The sequence below is a fragment of the Branchiostoma floridae genome, chromosome 3, assembly GCF_000003815.2.
Source record: "Branchiostoma floridae strain S238N-H82 chromosome 3, Bfl_VNyyK, whole genome shotgun sequence".
Taxonomy (NCBI): Eukaryota; Metazoa; Chordata; class Leptocardii; order Amphioxiformes; family Branchiostomatidae; genus Branchiostoma; species Branchiostoma floridae.
Genome location: NC_049981.1, coordinates 15068600 through 15092203, shown reverse-complemented (window position 1 = coordinate 15092203; position 23604 = coordinate 15068600). Strand labels below are relative to the sequence as shown.

Below are 23604 nucleotides of genomic sequence, written 5' to 3'. Positions count from 1 at the left end.
TGCATTGGTTCAACTTTTGAACCAGACATGCATTTTAATACTCAAAACTATCAATTTTTACTATCCAGCTTTGTGACCTCACTGTGACCGAGGTATAAAGCCTGTATTTCTATTGCACATTGAGGTCCTATATATCAATGTTATTATAGCTGCAGCAATCAATATTCCAGTCTTCCTAAATGGTCCATATTATCCTTCAATCTTCCACTTGGGCATCAGGAGATTTTCTCAGGCCAGAATTCAAGTATGATCCATTGTCGTATCTGTGTTGTCCAGAATGGAGGTTAGAACTAGTCAAGGTGACTTAAAACAACAATGTAGAACAAGATTGTGTTTTTCTATCTATGTTTGTATGTATAACCACTGTACTACAGAATTGTGTCCACTGCAAACTTAAAACACAGTAAAAATCTCCTTTTACTGCAAAATTTAGCACTGCAAAAATCTCACTTTCTCTTTTACTACAACATTAAGTCTTGTGAAACCAAATGAATATAAATTATAATAACTTCTGTACTAATTTTTTATCACAGCCAGATTTGCAATTTAGTGTACATAAAAATTTGTATTCTTGATAGTTAACTGAATGCCCTTCATTCAAGGACTGTTACGGTAGGTATGTGAAATATGCCATCTATCATTTCTGCACGGGTCACAGAAGAACAAAACTGTTTTTGAAAGCAAATCATAACTTATGGCGGAAAGAACAGTTGAGGACAAGTTGGCATTATAGAGAAAACTGAAAGAAAATAGGGGGCCACTGCTCAATGGATCCATCAAATGCTGTTTTTACTTTCAATTTTTCTTCCTTAAAACAGACATTAGATTTGAGAGAGTCACTTCATTACTCCTTTGTTTATATAATGCTCAACTGCAAGTGCTATCCTTTTAATGTCATCATAGTACTGGCAAAATATTCAACACTCTTTCTATGATCTTTTTCATCTAATATATAGATCTCAAAGCTCTATTTGAGAAGGACTCTGATTTTTTAAATCCTTTTACTGTACACTATTTTAAACAAGAGTTTGGAGATTTCATACCTCTATGAAATATTTAGAGTTTCTCTTGATTTTGATTTATCTATTATGATTTACATGATAAGGCCTTGATTAACAATGTATTTGTCCCTTGATTACTTTTTTTGTCTGTGGTAAATGTGACTTCTGTTGACACTATGACCCAGATTATCTGTCAGTTGTCACACAACATTTGTAAATTACTAATTCTGCCCACTTTGAACTCTCCTTCCAATCACTCCCTGATAAAATGTGCCTAGAGCATTTGAAAATAACGGTTGAAACACAAACAGACTCAAACAATAGTCCACCTCTGTTCACGGAGGTGGACTTAATATGTTGATGGCATTGCTGCCCCTACGGCCGGTGAGGCTATGGGACCGGTGAGGTGAGGTTCATGGAGGTAATGGACTAATTACAAATATCACAAATAATAGCTTATTATATACATTATATATATGTTCTTCTTCGTTCAATAATTATTGCAGCAAGAAAAACCAAACCCCTGATCCACACCTATGTGCCCTAACATAATTGTAAAAATGAACCAGAAAATTTAAAGTGCAGTTAAAATTCCTTCTTTCTAGAACACCCAGTTGCTTTGCTGTTTACAACTGGCCCGGGAGCCGTTATCAACAAACTTCCATCTACATTTTATTACTTGACCTTGAAATGATAACAGTTTCCCATTAAACATGCCAATGTTAATGCAGTCTCAGCAAGTTGGAAATGAATTCTCACCAGATTCCATCTTTGTGAAGTACAGGAGGAAATTGTGTTGATGGTTCAGAATGAAAGGAAAATGGGAACAGTGTATGAATACAGATTAGCCTTCGCTGTAACAGTTGTGAAGTTGATTTAAGTCAATTTAGTCTATTTTATGGGCAATAGGAAAGGAGATCATGACCTTGATTGTATTACACATTAATGTTGGTTCAGGAATATAGTAAGGAAAAGATGGTTGCATTAGGTTTTTTCAGAGATGCCTTCAAAATTATCTCAAAGCAAAGTTGGTGATGATTTCAATGCTTATACAAAGTTTTCATATTTTTCCAGTGTTAGATTTCCATGGTATAGAAATAACATGTTCCTAGGAAAAAATTACAAACATGTTATTCATGTGAGTGTTAGTCTATTCAGGTACGTTACCAGGACATTGATAGTCCCATGTTGTGGAGATGTGTGCCAGTAGGCATCAGTAATGTAGGCTCATTTCTTTCTTCAAAAACAGGCTGTAGGTAGACACGATCCATCAACAGAAATATAAATAGACCAATCATGAGCAGGATGTGCACATGTAGCCCTGCGGGCACCATCCTGTTAGTACAGAGTCATTTCCAGAGAGAGGCCTGGCTGCTAAATGTGCCTGGCTCCAGTATAGGCCAGGGGTTAACACAGGAAATCTAATTGGATCACTTATCATGTTAGTCCTGGGGGAAGGTGTGTCAAGCATAGGGAGTGTTTTGTCTTGACATTGACTTAGACATTTCCCCTTGGACTGGTCAAATCTCTGATAAATAGATTTTGGAATTAATGATTTCGGATTGATCAATGTCAATGTCACTAGCAATTAAACAGAAGAATTATGTTGGGATCATTATTTTACTTCTTGCCAATAAGATTTCAATTGTAATTCTACTGCAAGATTTCAGTTTTTTCTACAAGAATTATAACTCTCCAGCTAGACTTTTGCACATAATGTATTTGTGGGTTGGCATTGCATGATGACATCTTTGATTGACTTCAACAGAATATACTATTACTATGTGATAGCCTAAGATAATATCAATTATGGATTGTTACTGTATGTTACATTTGTATGTTATGTGTATTATCCCTACGTTAAGAAAGTTATAGTCACATCACAGTACCAATATCGTAGCCAGGTGTAGATTTACATTTGTTTGGGATAACAAGATTATTTATTATATATAGATTAATGGATCAGTCCTTCAAAGTTAATGAAATCAGACACAGAATTTAGAGAATTTAAGACTTTTAAAGCCTGCACCTGGTTTGATAAGTGGCTGAGAAATGGTGGCTTCTTATCGCGTAAACATTAAGCCCCGCTTCCCCGCCCAACATCGTTAGCTGCCAAAGATTGATGGTTTCAATTACCGTGATAAAGGAGGTCATCAGTGCCGGGATTTGCCACAAGTTCCCAGTGGTAGGATGCAAGTACTACATGTAAACAAGGTTAATTCTTGTTTTTGCCTCACAAGAAAAATAAACATTACCAAATTGCTAAACATGTCCCATGTACTGCAATGGTTGTTGTTCTAAGGGCAGTTTGTGTCTTACCTGTAATAGAACAATACTATACTACATGTACTAAAGCAAGGTGAATAGTTATTTTTGCCTTACAAGAGACTACATATTTTGCTAATGCTAAACATGCCCATGGTGCTGAAATGACACCTGTTGTTTTAAGGATAGTGTCCCTCTTGATTGTAGCATGGCAAAATGTTGCATTTACTAAAGTAAGGAAACTTGTTATTTTATCTTACATGATCCTGCTTAGTCTCTCCTTGGTACTGAAGTGCCTTTTGATTCAAGGACAATTTCCTTCCGATCGCACAAGTAATGCTAGGGAAAAGCCTTGAGAAATCATCTTTATTTTGGAGCATATTCTTCAAACTCAACATACATGCAAATTATCTTTGGCCAAGAAGTACATTACAACCAATTATTCACAATCACATTGCGTAGATGATATTCCCTTTCTATGCCACTTTTCACGGTACTGTGAATTTCCAAGCGTCAGTATTCCACGTTTTAGTATAATGATATATTGAGGATTTATATAGCTTGCTGATGTGTGGATTACTTTCCAATTACTATTCATTACCCCATATTAATCAGGACTATCAGTCAAGCTGATCCCTTGTATGATATGGCGTAAAGAAGGGTTAAGTGATGCACACATGTATGGTTGAGCAGCAGTAAAGGAAATAATTGTGTGGCGTCAATGGTTGAGTGGTTGGGCTAGCAGACATGAGATTGAGAGGCTACAGGTTTGACTCCTGGATACATGTCGTGTCCCTGGGGCTTTATTCTACTTCCCTCCCTCCACCCATGTATAAATGAGAAGCTGACAATACTGTGCCTAAGGCAAACTGCTCTGAAGGCTTATGGGACCTTAGCTGTTCTATGAAGGAAACAGTTACTCAGTAGCTACATTTGATATTAATGTCTAATGTACAAAACCTTGATTTTTGCTTAAGCTTCACATAGAGGTTGGATTTTACTCTCTTGAATTTTACATTATATCAGTGCATTATTGTAGCAATTTGTCTTGGGCTAGAGAAGACATATTGTAGATATGAATTTTAAACTAAACGTACAATCATAACATAGACTTGAAACAAAGATTACGCCAGTGTTTCTGTTGTTAGCGCATTCAAGAGCAGCACTCCACTTTATCTTAGTGATGGGAGAGGATGGGCTGTATACCAGCTATATTACCAAGTTGACTTTAATGATTGGTTTGAAATTGAAACACATTTTTTTGTTTCTTGCAGACTGAACTAGACTTCATCAAGGACAAAATGGAGAACCTGGAAATCGACATCCACCACAACCAACAGATTATTGACGAGATTCGAAACTCGGTCAAACAGATCATCGGCGGAGAGAACATGTCTAAGTACATCCCTGTCCAACGTAACATGTCCCCACTGGTGGAGGAAGTACAGGACAGCCCTGTACAGGCCAAGATTGAAACAGGGGACTGTTCATTTGTTGAGAGGCAGGGGGAGCATAGAGACGATGTACAGGTGAGGACTAGATAAAGAACTTCCAGTTTAGGAAGGTAGCTTAGAAATTGCCTATATCATATGTTGAAAACTGTGGTCATGCTACAAAAATGAAACTATCAATATATTTTTTAGAGTTTTTCTAGTCCTATTGTTTAAAAGTCAAATGTTCTCATTTTTCAGTCTTATTGCCCCTTTGTTCTGTTTCTTTTATGTTGCTTAAAGCTTCATTGCTTAAAAAAATCTTCTTACAGGTGCTATGAGGGACGTGTCATTCAACGTTGTTGTAATCTCTTATTTCCATTGGATTTACAAAGCAGGACATTTGATTCCAACTATGGAACATTAAAAATGTTTAGATGAGATGTACCAATTTGTTAAGCTTGAGCTTTAAGAACTTTTCCCTCACTTTTCTACACCTTAAGATGCTGGATGTGTTAGACATCTTACCGTTTGACAACCCTGATGGAGGGGTGTGGAAGCAGGGCTTTGATATCCACTACACCGACAGGGACTGGGACAACCAGCCACTTAAAGTCTTTGTAGTGCCTCATTCCCACAATGACCCAGGTATGTTATCCCAAGTTTGTTCTAGAAAAATATTACATGGGTTTAGGAAGGAGTGCTGCGGGAGTTTGGTGTGTGGGATGTTGTTGATTTTCCTCTTTGCACAGTGAAAATTGTAGGTTACAATGTGGTATTCTTATGTGTTAGCTGTCTGATGCCGCAGTTAGAGATGAATATGATAGAAGCCATTTAAACTAAAAGATTTTCATTAAGCCAGGTAAGTTAGCATTTATGCCTTACACTGTCAGTTATGATGATTATTTTAGACTTCCAAAATCATATCAGTGTGACAACAATCTTTGAAAGACATTGACGTTGGCTAAGGGTCATAAGTCAGCCTGTTAAGGGCTTACCATGGATTTGGAGGTGGCGTATTGTCTGAACTCAATTAGCACAGAGTGATAACCTCCTACAAACAGTCATCACTTGGACAGACAAGGTAAGACCTTGTCCCAGGGTATACTCCACCCAGATTATCCGGTATAGTCCAAGCCATGGCATTAATCTACTTTGCCTGCCAATATCTAGTTCAAGCTGTCATATTTTATATTGGATCTCAGTTGCAACACTGTATCACTTATAGATTTGGAGTCAAATTAATCTTAGCAGTGTGTCAAAATGTTGCTTGCCACGCACCGACAAAGTTGAGATGTATAGCTTTGTTGAAAGATACAGTTCTAAGTATTTTGAATATTTGTTAATCTGATCATGAGTTGACTTTAGCAATTGAAGACGTTTTCAAACCTTCAAACAGAAGTGAATGTTAGAGGACACTTCATAACCTGAAACACACCAGTTTTTCTGATAAGTGAACGCTGTATAAAGGTCCACTGTAAGTTTTAATCCACTCCCACCTGGTTTCCAACACTTTTTAATAAGAGCTGTGGGGTATTAAAAATTCTTGAGGTATGGCTCACCTCAAACCGCAGATCTCAAGTTTTATGTGCCATCTCAGAGGACAATCCTTAACATAGCTTGGCATTCATTTTTGCCTGAGTTGTGTAAAAAGGATCTTTCTTAAGGGCACAGCGGTGAGAGTGAGGCCTACTAAAGTCAAGGATCGGAACCCAGATCGTTACTCAACAACCCTAACCATAACACCTCATTACCACCTACTTGCAGGTTGGATCAAAACAGTGGACAGGTACTACCTGGATCAGACCCAACACATCCTGAACAACATGGTGGACAAGTTGAAGGTCGACCCTCGGAGGAAGTTCATCTGGGCCGAGATCTCCTTCTTCTCCATGTGGTGGGACAATATCGACGCTGAGAAGAAAGAAGCTGTCAAAAAGTAAGGAGAAAATCTTTAATTGTGATGATTGTTATGAATATTTGTCAACTTCAAGGCCTTTATGTGTACCAGTCTTTCTTATCTACTATACAATTTAAAGTTATGATATGTATATGTTTTTCCTGTATAACGTCTGCAGTTTCAGCACCAAGGAGAAAATAGCATGGGTTTCATTTAGATCATTTATCTGTGTCTATGTGTGTATGTACATGTCTATTTCTAATGCTTACCTGTGATTGTTTTAGGTTGGTGGAGAATGGCCAGCTGGAGATTGTGACAGGAGGCTGGGTGATGAGTGATGAGGCGATCACACATTACTACGCCATGATTGACCAGATGATTGAGGGTCATGAATGGATCAAGAGAAATCTGGGTACGTGGCAGGTGGTTTTAATCCTGCATAATCCATCATAGTTACTTGTGTTTATCCTCTTTATTCCCCATAGATGCCGTTGTGAATTCCCCATTCTTTGACTTTGAGCTGCAACAACGCAAAAGAATGTGGAGCAAGACAGTGGATCTTTCCCCCTCCCTCTATCCACCACAAATAGAAAATAGAAAAATCCATCATCTATCCAACTTCTTCTTTCATCCTTTTTTCTAAGCCATATACTGATGACATCTTCCTGTCACCCTTAAACTTTGTCTACTTCATCAATGTTCAGTCCCTCTTACTGCATCAATCTTCATTTTTCCTCTGAGTCTATCTTTCACAGTTCCTAATTCCCTTTCTGTCACTACTTCACCTCCATCTCTCTCCACAGTGCAGACTCCACACCCGATAATGCAGTCCAGATCCATAAAAGACATTCTTTAAGCCCTAAATGCATCACTACATCCACAATCAAAGTCAGCACTGAATCCAGACTTTAGCTTGGCTGCATTCCAATTTCCAGTTAATAGAGTACAAAATAGGCTTGGAGGTTGATATTGCACTCAGTTTGACAGGTCTCCCTGGAGGATCCTCCAAAGTATGTAATATTGGCATCTTGGTAGCACAAGAAGAACTTCAAAGCATCCCTCTCTGGTATCCTAAGCAAGATGGATACATATTGGGGCAAAGGCCGTGGGATATACCGTTGGGATGCATAGGCCTTTAGATATGCAATACTTGGAACTAGTTGCTGGAAAATCCTCTAACAAGTGCACGGATGCCCTTGTCAGCATGGTAGACCACAGCAAGAATGTCCGTTAAAAGATTATTCTTACAGTTGAGAAACTTCTAATCAGTAAATGCTGATACAGTACAGTGGAAACTTGAATACCCATGTATAGTGTTTTCCTGGCCATTGTGGCCACACTTTTTTTTCAGTCCTGAGGAATTCTTTTCCCATTGACGTAATCATTAACAATTCTGTCTTAAGTGTCCACCTGCCTGATGCAATTAGTGGTTGAATTTTTAGGTCCTGCCCATAGGTAAATACTGCCAATCAAGGCCTTTCAAGTGTTTTTTTTTATGGTTTATAGTGAAAGGTGCCATTTATGTTTGTTATGAAAGAAACTAAGCTGTTACATCTACCACAAGCATCAAACTGCACACGTGCAGGGAAATGCACTGTGGTTAATCAAAGTAAACAGAACATACTTGATTACATTTGTACACGAAACATGTCTGGACATTTATTAAGCATGGTGTAGACAAGAACTTAGGTGCCTTATCCTTAAATATTACCCTCAGTGCATCTTGCTGCACACATGCAGTTTATACCTTGAACAGACTTATTATGAGACACATATGTAAAAAAAAAAAAACCCTCTTAAATAAAGCATTTCTAGCACAAAAATGACAAGATGTACATTTCAGGAGTGAAACCGAGGAGTGGTTGGGCGATTGACCCATTTGGCCACTCCCCTACGATGGCGTACCTACTGAAGAGGATGGGACTACAGAACATGGTGGTACAGAGGGTTCACTACTCTGTCAAGAAACAACTAGCTAAGGAGAAACAACTGGAGTTCATGTGGAGACAGAACTGGGGTAAGTGCTGTTAATGTTGAAAGTTCAAAGTTTTGTGGTGATCTCCTCGCTGCAAGTTAAAACCATCTCAAAAATGCCTGTTCTGTATCCTGCCCATCTTCCTTAAAACCAGCTCTTTCACCGGGAAGACTTGATTTACTACCTATTGCGAAATTAAATCCCAGCAAATATATGGCATTTACAGTACCTTCTCAAGATTTCCCTGAATAAAATCCACAAACATACAGTTGAGTTGACGTATTTAGGAGGATGATCAATATGCTTGCCTCATACGTGATGAAATCCATGTTTGGTTGGCTGATTTGTTGGTGCTGTGTTGCATGAAGCTGAACAGGTGCAGTCAGCTGGGTTGGTCTTAGTAATAAATTCTTGATCCTTATTATTGATATCTACAGATGAGACTACCTGAGGCAAATGTAATTCGATGATAGCTGCGCCAGTGTGAGACTTTGCTTGGGGGAGGGACCTGGCAATGCTTAGTCTTGACGGTAGATTTACGAGGGTAGGAACCTTTCAACGATAAATTTAGGAAGATGGCTATACTTAACAGTGAATTGGCAAGCATTCCTATATGGACTTCCTCAGATTGGATATTGTATAGGGTAAAGCTAGGCTGCAAACAGCAACGCAACTGGACGGTCTATTGAGACTTTTGGGCAGTCTGGCATTCAGCTATGCTGTATACAGAATGGAAGATTTCATCAGTAGCCATTATGATAAATTCTAGATAACAAATGACTTGCTATGAAGTATTAAAGCAACTGATTACACTTCACCTTGTGTAAAGCTATCTGATGAGTATGGTACTTGGTGGCGACGAGTTCCCCTATACAATACAATGTAGGTCTGGGGAAAGATTGTCAAGGTTTTTGAGGTTAATAACTTTGGTACTTGAAGGCATATATGTGTAATAGTTGAACACACAGAACAGCAGTTTGGCCCATGGGCTATAGATATGAAGGTCACCACCACCTTATACAGCATATTGGGTATCTTAAAGTAAACTTTAGAATGATAGCCCAAGGACAATGGAGACGTGTGTATGAACATGATAGATACTGTGACTCCCAACAGGGTTATTGAATAGGGGACCGTGGAAGGTCACCTTGATTTCTGAAATATGAAGAGTTATAAAGATGGGTATTTCATGCCATTATGGTATTCTCAGGGAAATAGTCATCCTGACAAATCAGCTGGAGTTGAAGGTTACTTCTCCTGAAGGTTGATCAAGGTTAGATGTAGTTAACTTCATCTGTGACACAGTGCTGTAGTGGTGGAGTAGAATGATGATGCCATGCATGTACGAACTGCAGTTATGTAGCCAAGTCAAAGGGTACATGTATTGTACTTTTGTATGTAGATGTATCTATATGTCATATGATGCACTTGGGGTTTAGCTTAAGAGACTAAATCTTTGAAAATCAGGTATTTTGGAGTGGTAGATAACTCTGATTACCTGATGTGTATATATGCGTCTTTTGAAATAGATAGAGCCACATTCTTTTGAAAAAAATTAAGTCTATGGGATTTCGACTGTCCATCACAAAAAAAAGGGAAAGAATAGCACCCATGGAATATTTATACTTGCCTGATTGGGACAGTATGTTAGGACGTGCACTGCCTCAATCAACTCTTTCACTTGCCCAGAGCAATGAGGCCAGTTGACTTGTTCAACCTCGCTTAGCGGGGATAAGATTGTATGTATTGTGTAATACTAGTAGTTTTAAAAATTCATCAATATTTCTCTAAACTTGACTTATTTTTTCCTTTCCCCAGACCATGGAGCGAGTTCAGACATGTTGTGTCACATGATGCCCTTCTACAGCTACGACGTTCCCCACACCTGTGGGCCTGACCCAAAGGTCTGCTGTCAGTTTGACTTCAAACGACTGCCTGGTGGTCGTGTCAACTGTCCCTGGAAAGTCCCGCCGGTACCCATCAATGACAACAACGTGGCAGAAAGGTCTGCAGTTGTAATGTTTCTTATTCAAGTTTATCTTGTGATAGTACATCACGGCTTTGCATTTTTTAGCAAAGTACACTGGGTAATGCCTAATACTTTTTTGTTAAGTTTGTGGGGTTCTTTTACAAATGCAGTCAAACCTGCGTATAGCGGCCACTCAAGGGACTGGAGAAATGTGGCCACTATAGACATGTGGCCACTATAGAAAAAATGTTGAGCAATAGGTTACACATGATTTCAATACCCACTGATCTTTTTCACCATATGTAACATTGTCTCAATCATTTCAGAATTCCCTGCCGAAGTCAAATGTACCAAAAATTATTGATATTGCCAATAAAAGAATTGGGAATGTTGGTAAATTTGACGACAAAGAATTGCACTCTAACGTTCAAGGCATGCATACCTTCCGCTTCCACCAAAATGACCCTGTCGGGAACTCAAAATGCTCGCAAACTACGATTTCACACCCGGCAAAGGGTAACATACGGCCGCTGTATACGTATGCTTGCAACAGGCAGTGTTTCTGTATCTATGGGATGGAAATCCTGTGGCCTTGGCTGCATTGGACAAGTGGCGCTTTATACATTGTACATTTGTATAGACTATTTCTTAGTGCTTAGGTCAATGGAAAAAATCCACAGGGACCGACAAATGGTGGCGTCAATGGCCAGGTGGGTGCTATGCAAAGGTAGCAGCTAATACAGGATTGACTGTAGTACTGCCTGGTAACACTCCTAAGGCTAATACCTGACCTCTCCACTATCAGTAACTTCATTACATGGCAAATATACATTTCTATTGTATGTACAGCATTACAATTATAGCACTTCATAATTGTTTCAACAGTGTATTTAAAATGCCACTAAAAGCTCCCTTTTTCTCCTATAGCTACTGTGAAGTAAAACCACTGCAGATGGTTCAAGATCTACAGTTACTGTTACACAGTAATCTATTCAATGTCCTTTTTGATGGCGACTTAAATATCGGGGAGCTACAGCCATCACATCTGTTCAGTGACTCGTGTAAAAGAATATCCATTACGCTTATTGAAAAAGAGTAGATTTGACTCAAAGTGCCTGGCCAAATATGAAAGTTATTACTTAACATAGCACGACCCGTAACTACTTAACAGCATCCTGCTTCATCTCAATGGTGGACAACTACAACAGTTTCTGCAGAAATGTCAAGACCATTCAACTAAAGCTGTGCAATTTTCAGCTTGCATGAAGCTTTTGAGGTTTGAAATTTGTAGCAGTTAGTTTAGCTATTTCTTCCAGCTGAATTATTTATACATTGTGCATGACATGTATGAAACAGTGTCCTTGGCTGCAAAAGGCAGTATAATTCATGTAGCTGACTGGTTGTCAATGGACGTCCTTGTGGTACATTTGTCTTGCTTCGGTTGTCTAGGGATTGAAAAAAGACCTTGGCTATGATCATAAATTATGGTTATAGTTCAATGACTTATCTATTACTTTGATACTTTTTCAATCTGTCATAATGATTTTTCAAGCAAAAAATATTGATATAGCCATCATATTTTCTTAATTTGAAAGCCATTTCAGCACTAAGGATAGAAACACTTTTGATAGCTCATTTTCTGAGCAATTGTTATAGCTAGATAGCTCCTAATCATGTGAATTTTGTGTACTTTACTACCTTTCTGCAGGGCAAAGTTACTCTTGGACCAGTACAGAAAGAAGTCCAAACTGTACCGCAGTAACATTGTGTTGATACCACTGGGGGACGACTTCAGGTATGACAAAGCCATTGAGTGGGACCAACAGTATGGCAACTACCAGAAACTGTTTGACTACATGAATAGTCAAACCAACTGGCACGTGGAGGTATGTGGATTGTTTGTTGTTTATTTTATCGCACCACAGCAAGTAATTTTATAGATGATGTTACTACATTTTGATTTTATGTTGATCTTGAAAATTATTTTACAATATGCTATTGGATGCTTGTTTGTCTATTCTCTAGCCTTCCTAACTTTATTCCTACCTGCTTTGGGTTCAAAAATGACTTTGATCTCTGGTTATAATCTCTTTGAAACCCATTCAAAAGATTCACAATCTATGCCTTTAGAACAAGTGGGTGATTTTCAGAAATATAGGAGTCCAATAATCTCATATTTTGCACAAGAGAGGTAGCTGACATCAAACTATGGCAGACTTTCAAATGTTTCAAATGTCAAAATGCTTATGATTGACTTTAATTTTGGGGGTATGTTAAACATACCGCAGTATGCTTTTAGAAATGTATTTAGTAAGTGCAATAATGTTAGAAACAAAATAAGACAGGCTGATATCCCTATCTCTGTTGCAAGGCACATTGTGACGTGTGTACAGTCAGAGTGTCGAGCATTGAGTGCCTCCAAGGATGAAGATTCTGACAACTCGACATGTTCCAGAAAGCTTGAAGATTATGTAGCTGTCGATCTTAATTAGTTTTGCTGCTTGAGTAGATGTGTTGGATGTCAGTTAAATGTAGAATGATGAACAGGAATGTAGGTGTGATTTTTGTCTGTCTTTGACTGTTCTGTTCACTGTCATTGGCATCAAAATATATTTTATAGGTTTAGGTCTGAATCGCATGCATTGTTGAAAGATTTTTTTTCAGTTATAGCACAAAAGTTCATGTACATCAACATTTAATGTCATATTTTATGAATTTGATGTCTTCATGTGTGCTGCAGCTTGCACAGTATAGCTTGAAAACTGGGCAATAAGAAAGAAAAATGTGTGTCTTCATGTGGGTCGCAGGGTTATCATTTTCAGGGAGAAAAGTGGTCATTTGGATTGCTGTTGAGAAATCGTTTCTTCGAGAAAGTGGATCCCTTTGCAGAAATCAAAGCTCAGTCCTGCTGGGAAAAAACATCACTTGAGTCTGTCCCTGATTTCCCAGTGATAGGCAATTTCACAAGGATTATGTTGGCTCCGTGGTGTCTACAACTGGCATTCTCCCACCAGCCTTAGTGAGTAGTCAATATATATATAGCAATGGCACTGTCACACGTAGCTAAGCATGGCCTTCCAACCTCCCTGCAGACAATGGTTGGGAGCTATTCGGCCCTTTACTTCTCGGAAGACGGTCAATAGCTTCAGCCAGTCTTGTGGCTTTTAAGAGTTTAGCCCCTCAAACATAGCGAACCATGACCTCCCGACTTTCTCCAGACCATGGTTGGAAGATAGCCATGAGCAGTGTCATCTGTGTATTGGAGTTGGTTGAAGAGTCAAATTGCCTAGTCTTAAAAATTCGTCTGGGTCAGCCAACTATAAATTTTGACAAATCAGAGCTGAGAAGGTTGTATTCTGTTCAATCAGAGGAGTGACGTGCAGCTGGAGTAGGATGGATCCAGTCTACTCACCAAGTACCAACATCAGTCATGATTGCCTCAATTTTTGTGCATTTTCCCCCCAATTTTGTCAAATCATTTTTGTCAATTACTAGAATCAAACAGGCTGAAGAAACAGAACTCAGTCTGCAGCTGAAGTGATATTCTTCCATTCAATATACAGTTATTTTGCTATCATTCCCACTGCACTTGAAGGTGTGTGGCCTCAGTTGAAATCTGAAGTAAACCGGAGTGTGCCCCTATGATAAGTCAAAAGCTGCAACATCTAACCCTCTCTCTTTTGAAGATCACCACCGACAAGGGAGAAATATTACACAGATAAGTATGTAGGCAATTGCATCGGCCCGTAGAGTGGATAACGAGTGGTGCAGAGCTCACACAAAGCTCTTCCAATTCAGCGAGGTTTTTCCACCATGTCTTTATCACCAATTGTTATCTCTGCTGCAGGATTTATACTAAGCATAAATTCCCTTGCAAAGCGGTGTGTAATGCAGCATTAGGGCCATTCCTATTCATTTCCTCGGTTCTCAGACTTAAACTTGACTGTATATTTTGGAATTTTGAGACGAAGCTTTCATGAAATAGGTTAAAAACTGACCCAAGAGAAAGAAACATGATGGGGTCCTCATTTTATGGGCCCTGGGGAAAGTGGTTGTTTAGATTTCTTTTGAGAAATCATGTCATCATGAAAGTGGATCACTTTGCAGAAATCAAAGCAAAGAACTGCTGGGAAAAACATCACTATAAATAATAGTCCTTCTCCGATTCCCAGTGATAGTAAAGCACTTCCAATTCAGTATGGTTTTTCCACCACCTACTTTCTATTCAACTAAACAGGATAAATCTGTCATCAATGTACAAGTACAATCTGTGGCAAAGTGCACTTTATTTCATACTATGTTTGAGGTACAAAATTGACAGATTCTTTGTTCTGTGTCTTATTTTCTGTCAATTAATGGAGGTTAGATTTTGTAATGGTACAGTTTGTGTCTACTGCAGGCCCAGTTTGGCACCTTATCGGACTACTTTGATGCCATGTGGGACCGTGCAGGCCTGCAGCCAGGCAGTCCAGGGCTGGGCTACCCTGTGCTGAGTGGGGACTTCTTCTCATATGCAGACAGGGAGGATCACTACTGGAGCGGCTACTACACATCCAGACCCTTCTATAAGAACTTAGACAGGGTCTTAGAAGCACATGCAAGGTGGGAATTATAATATAAGTCAGTTGTGTGTATATATGGTAATTGCACTTGGGATCTGACAATCCTGAAATCCTGAAATGTTTTGTCTTGTAGATCTAAATATTGTACAATTATACCATTCAATGTTGCTGATACAATGTAGCTCCAAGCAATAGAAGAAGCAGTGTCGTAATGACTATATTGCTGCAGGGTTCTATGACACAGGGTTGACAGCAGTTGGCTTTCGCGCTGCATTTCCATGCAGCTGTCCAGCAGGTCTACACTGGTGAGGTCGCACACGTTGATGCCATTTCTGACACACTGTGTCCAATATTTCCTCAGTCTATCATGACCTGTTGCCACTGGCTCATTCAATGTGTCTGTGACACTGGAGTAGGCACCTTCTCAGCTGCCCCCTCCTGCCCAAACCATGCACCAAGAAAGACCTGGAAACTTTGACCCCCTGGAGGAAGGGTGTGCGCAGAGTTCTGGAACAGGAGGGTTAAGCAGAAGTGGTGACCCAAGAAGAAAACTGTAGACAGTTTGCAAAATCATTCTGCTCAATCTGAAAAGACTTAATATTTATCTCTTTGTTCCCCAGAGCTGCTGAGATTATCTTCTCCCTGGCATTGGCCCACTCCCGCCATATTGACGTGCCTAGCTTTCCTGCCAAAAATGCCTACCAGATGTTGATTGGAGCCCGTAAGAGCCTGGGACTGTTCCAGCACCATGATGCCATCACTGGAACTGCCAAGGACTTTGTGGTCGTGGATTATGGCACAAGGTAGGTACTTCATTTGTATTAAGGATGACATGAGATATTTACTGTATACTTTGGTTACCTAACTTAACTTTATAATTAGGGATATCCTTGTAGCTTACAACTTGCAGCAACCTCACAGTTGACCTTTTGGTTCCAATAAGTTGATAACTGAGATACCCAAGTTTAAATCCTTGGAAAGGCATATTGGGTGGGGCTGCACCCATCTTTCAGAAGGTACATGTAAAATGAGGGTCCCATGTTCTTGGAAGTACCTCAAGCATGTCAGATGTAGCAATCTCAAAATACCCTCAGGCTGCTACTTTGATATTTAAAACAGTAACTTGCTACTCTACTACATGCAGGTGCCACTAGGCACTAGAACGGTCTGATAGATTTTATACATTAGTACTTGGTTCTTGGAGGAATATGCATGGACATGAATCTAATCTAAGGGGAATTTTTATACCATAGTGTTAGTGCCTAAACAAAGTCAGATGCAACTAAAGTTTTTCTTGACAGGCCATGATTTCTTCAGGTTTGGAAAATTCTAACAAGTAAGATGCCTATGGTTGGGAGTATTTCAATACCTCTGTATTATCAATTATGATTATTCTGTGTGTGTATCCCAGACTGCTTCGCTCTATCATGGACATGAAGAGGGTGATGATCGACTCCGCCCACTTTCTGATGTCGGAGGACAAGACGCAATATGACCCCGAAACAACAACGACATTCTTCGACATGGTACAAAAAACAACATTACCTATCTTTTAAACATGTGCATGTATACACTCATAAGTTGTAACCTTCTAACCCTGTAGTTTCCATACAGGGAACAACCAATTTGAAGCTATATACTATATGTCCTAGCACACTTAACTATGGTATTTAAGCCTTGTAGTGTCCTGTTTTATAAATCCTATTACTTCTAATTCAGTTGTTCATTATTCTTAACCCTCTCAGCACTGGCTGAATTTTGTTTATGTATACCAGTATACTGTCTATAAATCAAAAGCCTTGATGCCATTTTCACTTGTTTCATTGACAATTAAAATGGAGAGGACTACAGTCAAAAATCACTCATAAGGCCTTGTTAAAAGGCACAAATGCTATACCCCTCCTAATTGGTCAACTCTGTAAAGTTATAAGCCTTCTGGTTGGTAGATTCTGTAAATGTTTCTAATCCATTTGAATTTCCTGCTGAAATTCAATCTGAGCCAATGTTGAGAGGGTTGGTATTATTACTCAGAATTTCTGACTCTTGACTATCTGCCTAGTAATTACTGCCTTCTAACCTCGCAATAAGCTACACTCACTTTTAATCTTGTAGTTCTTTCAACTCATTCTAATTAACTGCTCTGTAGTTCAGAAACCTGCAAACTGCCTTGTGCATCTTAGAGCATTTTCAATCTCTGATTATCAATGAAGCAGGCAGATACCAACTTTCATGTCGGTGTCCTTATTTGCATTTTGATTGATCGTAACTCAAGCATACAGTGTTTTTGAATGTTTCCTCTGTAACTTTTTGAGCATTCTTCTGGTTTCCTCTTCTTTGAGTTGAAGGTACTGAAGGTTGAGAAAGTCAGAAAATCTTTCAATGTCCGTGAAATTCTTAGGCTTGAGCTGTGATCGACTCGGATGCAAATAGGATGCTAATATGGATCCAACATGAAAATGCTCTATAAGCATGCTGTCCTTCTTACCCCTGTCACACAGCACAAAAATCAAACAGCCAATGAGTTTGGGAGCTCTGAATGACATTTTTGGTAGTAACTCACCCAGTGTTCTCTTTATCATCATGAAATTTTAGGAATTGGCCAATCTTGACAGGTCACCCAGTAAAGCACCATTGAAGGCAAAAATATGCACAACCCTGTGTTGATTCTAAAATAAGGCTGAAGTTTCTGGACTGTGTGACAGTGGTATCAGAGTTTCTGACCTTACTGACCTGTCTCTACTGACCCTCCATGCTCCGCTGCACTGTCCTGTCCCTCTGCCTGTACTCTAGCTAAGTGGACATGTGTTCTTGGCACAAGAAGTCATCTACAGGCCGAGACGCCTGCCGGCGAATGTCAACGCCAAGGCAAACAACTTTCTCAAGACTCCCGTAAGTGTAAAACTGCCAATGCCCCCCTCCCAAACCATTTCCCATTTTTTGGCAATGCCTCAGGGGCAACCCTTAAGCTATCATATTTCTACAAGAATTGTTACCAGATGACCAGTTCCCTTCATCATGATGCAAAACATACAGTCACATATTTTTTAAACTGCAATATTGCCCCTCCCCCCTGATCCAAAAAGTCTATTTCATTTCAGTAAAGTACTTTTTTTTTGTATTCCAGTCAGATACTTTGCTGTCACATTAGTATGCAAAACTATTTTGTTTGTTTTTAGCATCCATATTGTTTATTGCTAAAAATGTGCACTGTTTGTTATGCTTAAGAAATTCGAAAGGATTTTTGAAACATTAGTCACGCATTGTTTTTGGTCCCTTTCCTTGGAACTGTAAAATGCCCCAAATTGTGTCCCTATGGAACAACTTCTCCCACATTTTGTAACAGACTCAGATATTAATTTCAAAGAATTCCTTCGCCCCTCTGCAGTGCAGTAAAGCCACTACATCCATGCATGTGTGGATCCCCTTTAATTTCCTATAACCCTCATTACTAATACATTCTAACCATTTAAGTTCTTGTATTGTGTACTCTTGCACTGAATAGTCCATCATCATCATAATCATCATCCTTCTTCTTTATTAGTGTGACCAGTATTTACTAACTTCAGCACTGTTCATGTCTGGACCAGGGTTGAACAATAATTTCCTACTATTGGATCCAAATTTTCCACTGAACCAGTCTTTGTCAAGGAATGATGAGCAACCCAATGCTTCTGTGACATCATGTTATGCATGTACCACATCACATGTACGGGTATAACAAGTGGCTCATAAAGACCAATGAATAACAAGTTGTTCCAAGTCCTTAGGGCCTCTCTCTCAGATGCAATTTCAAGTGACAGCTCAGGTCCTTTCCAACCAACTTTGTTTCCCTTTCAGTACATTTCTCCTTATGATGCTCCCTGTTTGTCACTCTGTCACTCTGTCTCATTTCCATTTCAATTTAAGTACATGTACCAACTAACAATTTCTTCTCCTTTTGCAGTACATATCAATTGTGACGTTATAGTGGTGTATATAGTCACTTGAGAGAAGAGATCTGTGTTGTTTTGAAACTTTGCAGTTGCTTTGTAGCATGTCTAATATCTCTAAATCCCAAAAGTTTTAAAATCCTGTCAGTGATGTGGCAAAATTAATATCCTTACCTGCTGTTAACATGTAAGTTGTAAATCCACATGTCCTAATGGTCATATCTAAGCTTAAAACATAAGCTTTATCCATAATGTGCATGCAGTAACCTTGCAAAGGTTAAAAAGAGTCATGAACATTTGACAATCTTGACTGGAAGCAAGCAAACACTTACTAAAACCATTCTTTTATCAAGAACGACAGACCCCCCCTAGGGACATTGTAAAGCACAGTTCAGAATAGAGATTGTCAGTCTGATAGTGTCAAGAAAAAAATCTGCATTACAAAGAGACTTCCAGCCAGAAAAGTCTTCTTTACCGAAATCCATTAAGCCTAGAAATGCAGGTACTGTGACAGCAAATTATTAAACTTTTTGTGATGTTTCATCTTTGCTGTTTTCACCATACCCTCTCCACTGTGAATTTAGGCCACTGTGAATATGTCTCCCTCATATGGCTACTGCAATACAGAATTGTTTAGAGCACAAAAGAATACTGTGAAGACCTCCTCTTTTCTCCTTCTATATGAAATATAACCATAGCAAAAGTAAATGACTAGATATTTTTGGCAGCTTTCCAATCGACAGAAAGACCAGACAGTTTGTGATGCATGTAAGTCTTGTTACGCTGCAGGGAGGGTGAATTAAACCTCCTTGGTTTTGCTGACGCATGTCAGAGTGAAGGTCATTGGGTCTTATTAGCAGGCTAGAAGGTCAAGGAGGAAAGGATCGTCAATGATTGCTATTGATTGCTTTCAGAAATGCAATTATGAAAAATTACTGTACCTTTTTTTTCTGCTGTCTCTGTAATTATAATTTCAAGTGTGTGCACATGTTGTGAATATGATAAGGTTTGTAAATGACTAAATTACCAAAGTTACAACAAGGATTAACACAACAGACAGCATTTTGGTGACCATCTTTTACCTTCCTCAGGGCAATAATAAGGTGCTAACTCACATCTCGTTTAATTATTACATTACTGTTGGGATCACATTTGTAACACTGCAGCTGCGGTTCTTTAAAATGCTGTTGGTGATTCTGACTAGCAAAATAATCCTTCAAGGCAAGGGACATTTTTCACTGTTAAAGTAAGGAAGGACTAAGACTGTTAATCAAAAAGTGGATGTGGAGTGAAATATATTGGCCTCCCTGAAGAATTGGCCTGCTCCACACATGCATCTCTAGTTTGCTGGAGCTGGATAAGAAACAGATGTCTTAGAGACAAGTGGAGCCTTCAGCAGACTTTGCTTGTTAATTGTTGGACATGAACATAAATGTTTTTCAATGGCACACAACTGTATCTAACAGATATTCTGCCCCCCCTCCCCACTTCTGCCCCCATCCAGGATGAGAAGAGGATTAACCATGATGCCTTGCCAGAGAAACCCATCCTACAACTGACTCACCAGACCAAGTGGGTGTACAATTTACATCTTTTTTATTTCCATGAAAAATGGAGATATAGTTTTGGGCGTGTCTGTCTGTGTGTCTGTCTGTGTGTCTGTCTGTCTGTCTGTCTGTCCGGATTTTTGTAGTGAGCATATCTCAAGAACCTCTCGATAGATTACAATGATATTCGGTTTGTGGGTAGGTGTTGGGAAGACAAAGGTCAAGGTGAATTTTGGGCCCCTGGTATGTGACCTTGGTACTGCAGCAGATTTTTTTTGTGGATCTTTTGAACTGGATGTGCTATGGTCTTGTTTTTCATTAAAGTTCTTTCTTCAAATCAACAGAACAAAAGACTGATACAGATATGTCAAATAGCAGGTAATCAAGCAGCTGGATATGATTTTGTAGACAATCATTTCAAAGTTAAGACAGACAAAACAGTATATGTATAAAACAGTAAACTATACAAAAAGCAAGACAACTAATTCATAAGGCCACAGCAAGTAAATTTTATGGATGACATCAGCGCGTGCATTAATTTTCGACTGATTTCAGAAAAAAAACAAGAATTTTTTTTCTTTGCAGGGATGGTCAACATGACGATAAAGTACCGAAATGAGCATATATTGTGTTGTAGCCTAATAATTGTACTTGTAGAAGTGACACTTGCTAGGTACCCAGGACTGTAGATGTAGAAATGAAACTTATTGGATAGTTGTAAAAGTGACACCAATATGGAAGCCATGAGTGCGGTTACCAACTTTGTTGGTGATGCCAGTCTACCACACTAGTGTCACTTTTACTACACCAGTACATGTCTTAAATACAGGAATGAATGCCTTGTTGGCTCTGATACCATGTTTTGTCCCTTTAATTATTTTTACGACAGTCATCACAACTTCATGGTGCCTATTTTTGAAAATGTGGGCATCTTGTTTTTTTTCACCCATCTTGTTTTTTTTTCGCCCTATCGCACTATTTTTGCAGTCTGCAGATGATGTCATCCATAGAATTTACTTGCTGTGGCCTAAGTAAAAATAAATCAATACCACAGTAGAGCCTTCCTTCAACTTAGATATTCAAGAATGAATGTAACTGGCCACAACAATAAGAACCAGTGTCAAGAACAAATGAACTGATCAGAAATAGTGCATATAGCAATAGTACTGATTGAAGGTGTACAGAGCTGGCAAATTTTGGGATTTTAAGAGATGGGGTGATACAAGCTAGCCTGCATGGATGCCAGCATTATGACCTCTATGTATGGAGATATTGTTTTCGGTGTGGTTGCCTGAATTTATTTGCATGTACATCTCACTACAAAGTGTCAGGAAATGGTATTATCACAGATTGACAGGAAGTGAAGGTCATAGAATAAACTTTAAAGGAGTTGCTCCAATGACCGGAAGTTAAAAGGTTGGCAGATTTAGTAATGTATGAACCTTGTGTGACAACAAACAGACATTCCTGTGTATAACAAGGCCCCTGTGGCATTAGTAATGGCAGTATAGGTGGATTGACTAGTTCTTCAGCACCAAGGACAGCACCATGGGTACATTTCAAATAAGAATTACAGATTTCAGCAATGTCAGTCAATGGTAGCAATTCTTAAGGCAGTCAATCTTAGACAGTCACCCTATTGTAGCTTGCCTAATTGGTTCCAAGAGATTATTTATTTGTGCCCATTTTGTGCTATTGTTTGTTGGAGTGGACTATGGCTAATGCGGCTGCATCCAGGCTATACACAAACTACCAGATACTTTTACTTACTATACTAGAGTTACGTGGATGTCAGGTTATCAAAGTAATTTGTGAGTTTTCTAGCATAGGCAAACTTTCTGGATTGTTGTTGTGGATTCATGGGGATTTCTTTTAAATATTTACTTACAAAAGAGTAGCATGCCTGTAGTGTACCGTAAATTCTGAAATGCTCATGGTAGGTTTTGTAGTTTTCTATGCAAAATCATGACAGCAAATAATGTTTTTATTGTGTGACACCACAATACTTTACTAGAGAAAACACTGCAAATTAAAAAGCTCTGAGGCTTTTCCCTTGTACTGCAAAGTAATGCATATCCAGTGATTGATTTTTTGACTGTTTGCAGGGAGGTTGTTTTCTACAACTCGGTTGCCCAAGCTAGACACGAGGTGGTCAGGTTAAGGGTCAGCTCGTCCACTGTGGAAGTCCAGGATGCCAGCGGGAAGGTCATCCCCAGTCAGACCAACCTGGTCTGGACTGCAGCACAGGACTCCTCCACCACAGAATATGAGGTGGGGACATATTATCTGTGCCAAGAAGGTTATTGTTTTGTGCTGTTCATGTAAAATATGTAAAAATGAAATGCATCAGTACACCGATAATTTCAACATCATTTTGTGTAATTGTCATACTAAAATATATATGTACAAAATATTTACAAACTGAAGAAAGCAGTACAGTGTTTGAAGCCCATTCTTACTTCAACTGTTCAAAGACCTAGTCTGAGTGTGAAGTACAGCTCTGTAATATAGAATTTCTTAACTGAAAAAAATTTTATGGCCAATGGTCAAGAAAAAAGACTCTAGGTTTTTACTAGGGTTGGTCAGGTAACTTGAAAAACAACATCATTTTCCTTGTATAATAATTTTTAATGATATTTAGTAGTTTTGTCAAGTTCAAAAGTGGTAGATAGCTCTTGAAACAGTAAATGGTGTAGGTTTAGGCTGCTTAGATGCTTTTTCAAACCATTTTTTGTCCCCCCACCCTCAGCTTGTGTTCATAGTGAATGTTCCCCCACTGGGACTGAGTAAGTACCTGATCCGAGATGCAGGCAGCGAGGTCAACAACCCTTACAACGCCCCGTCACAGATCACGCTGTATAACACTGGGTCACCAGATTCCTCCGTCAGGGGCGTGTTCCACATCTCTCGCCCGATCTCCGACAATCGAGATTTCACCATTGAGAACTCCAGGCTCAGGGCCAAGTTCTCTGGCACCACAGGACTTCTTCAGGTATGAAAACATTTCCTGCTATACCCATGTTGTA

At 39.1% G+C, this 23604-nt stretch overlaps 1 protein-coding gene across 1 annotated transcript in view; it reads left to right on the top strand.

Moving 5' to 3' along the window:
* LOC118411916 (alpha-mannosidase 2x-like) overlaps window positions 1-23604 on the top strand; it is a 58669-nt gene that overhangs the window by 28754 nt on the left and 6311 nt on the right. The window contains exons 2-14 of the mRNA XM_035814418.1: window positions 4541-4795; window positions 5200-5344; window positions 6464-6635; window positions 6881-7008; window positions 8440-8613; window positions 10390-10576; window positions 12249-12426; window positions 14940-15142; window positions 15723-15905; window positions 16514-16628; window positions 20536-20603; window positions 22684-22849; window positions 23328-23570. Coding sequence (XP_035670311.1) covers window positions 4541-4795; window positions 5200-5344; window positions 6464-6635; window positions 6881-7008; window positions 8440-8613; window positions 10390-10576; window positions 12249-12426; window positions 14940-15142; window positions 15723-15905; window positions 16514-16628; window positions 20536-20603; window positions 22684-22849; window positions 23328-23570 — 2217 coding nt within the window. The remainder of the gene's footprint in view (window positions 1-4540; window positions 4796-5199; window positions 5345-6463; window positions 6636-6880; window positions 7009-8439; window positions 8614-10389; window positions 10577-12248; window positions 12427-14939; window positions 15143-15722; window positions 15906-16513; window positions 16629-20535; window positions 20604-22683; window positions 22850-23327; window positions 23571-23604) is intronic.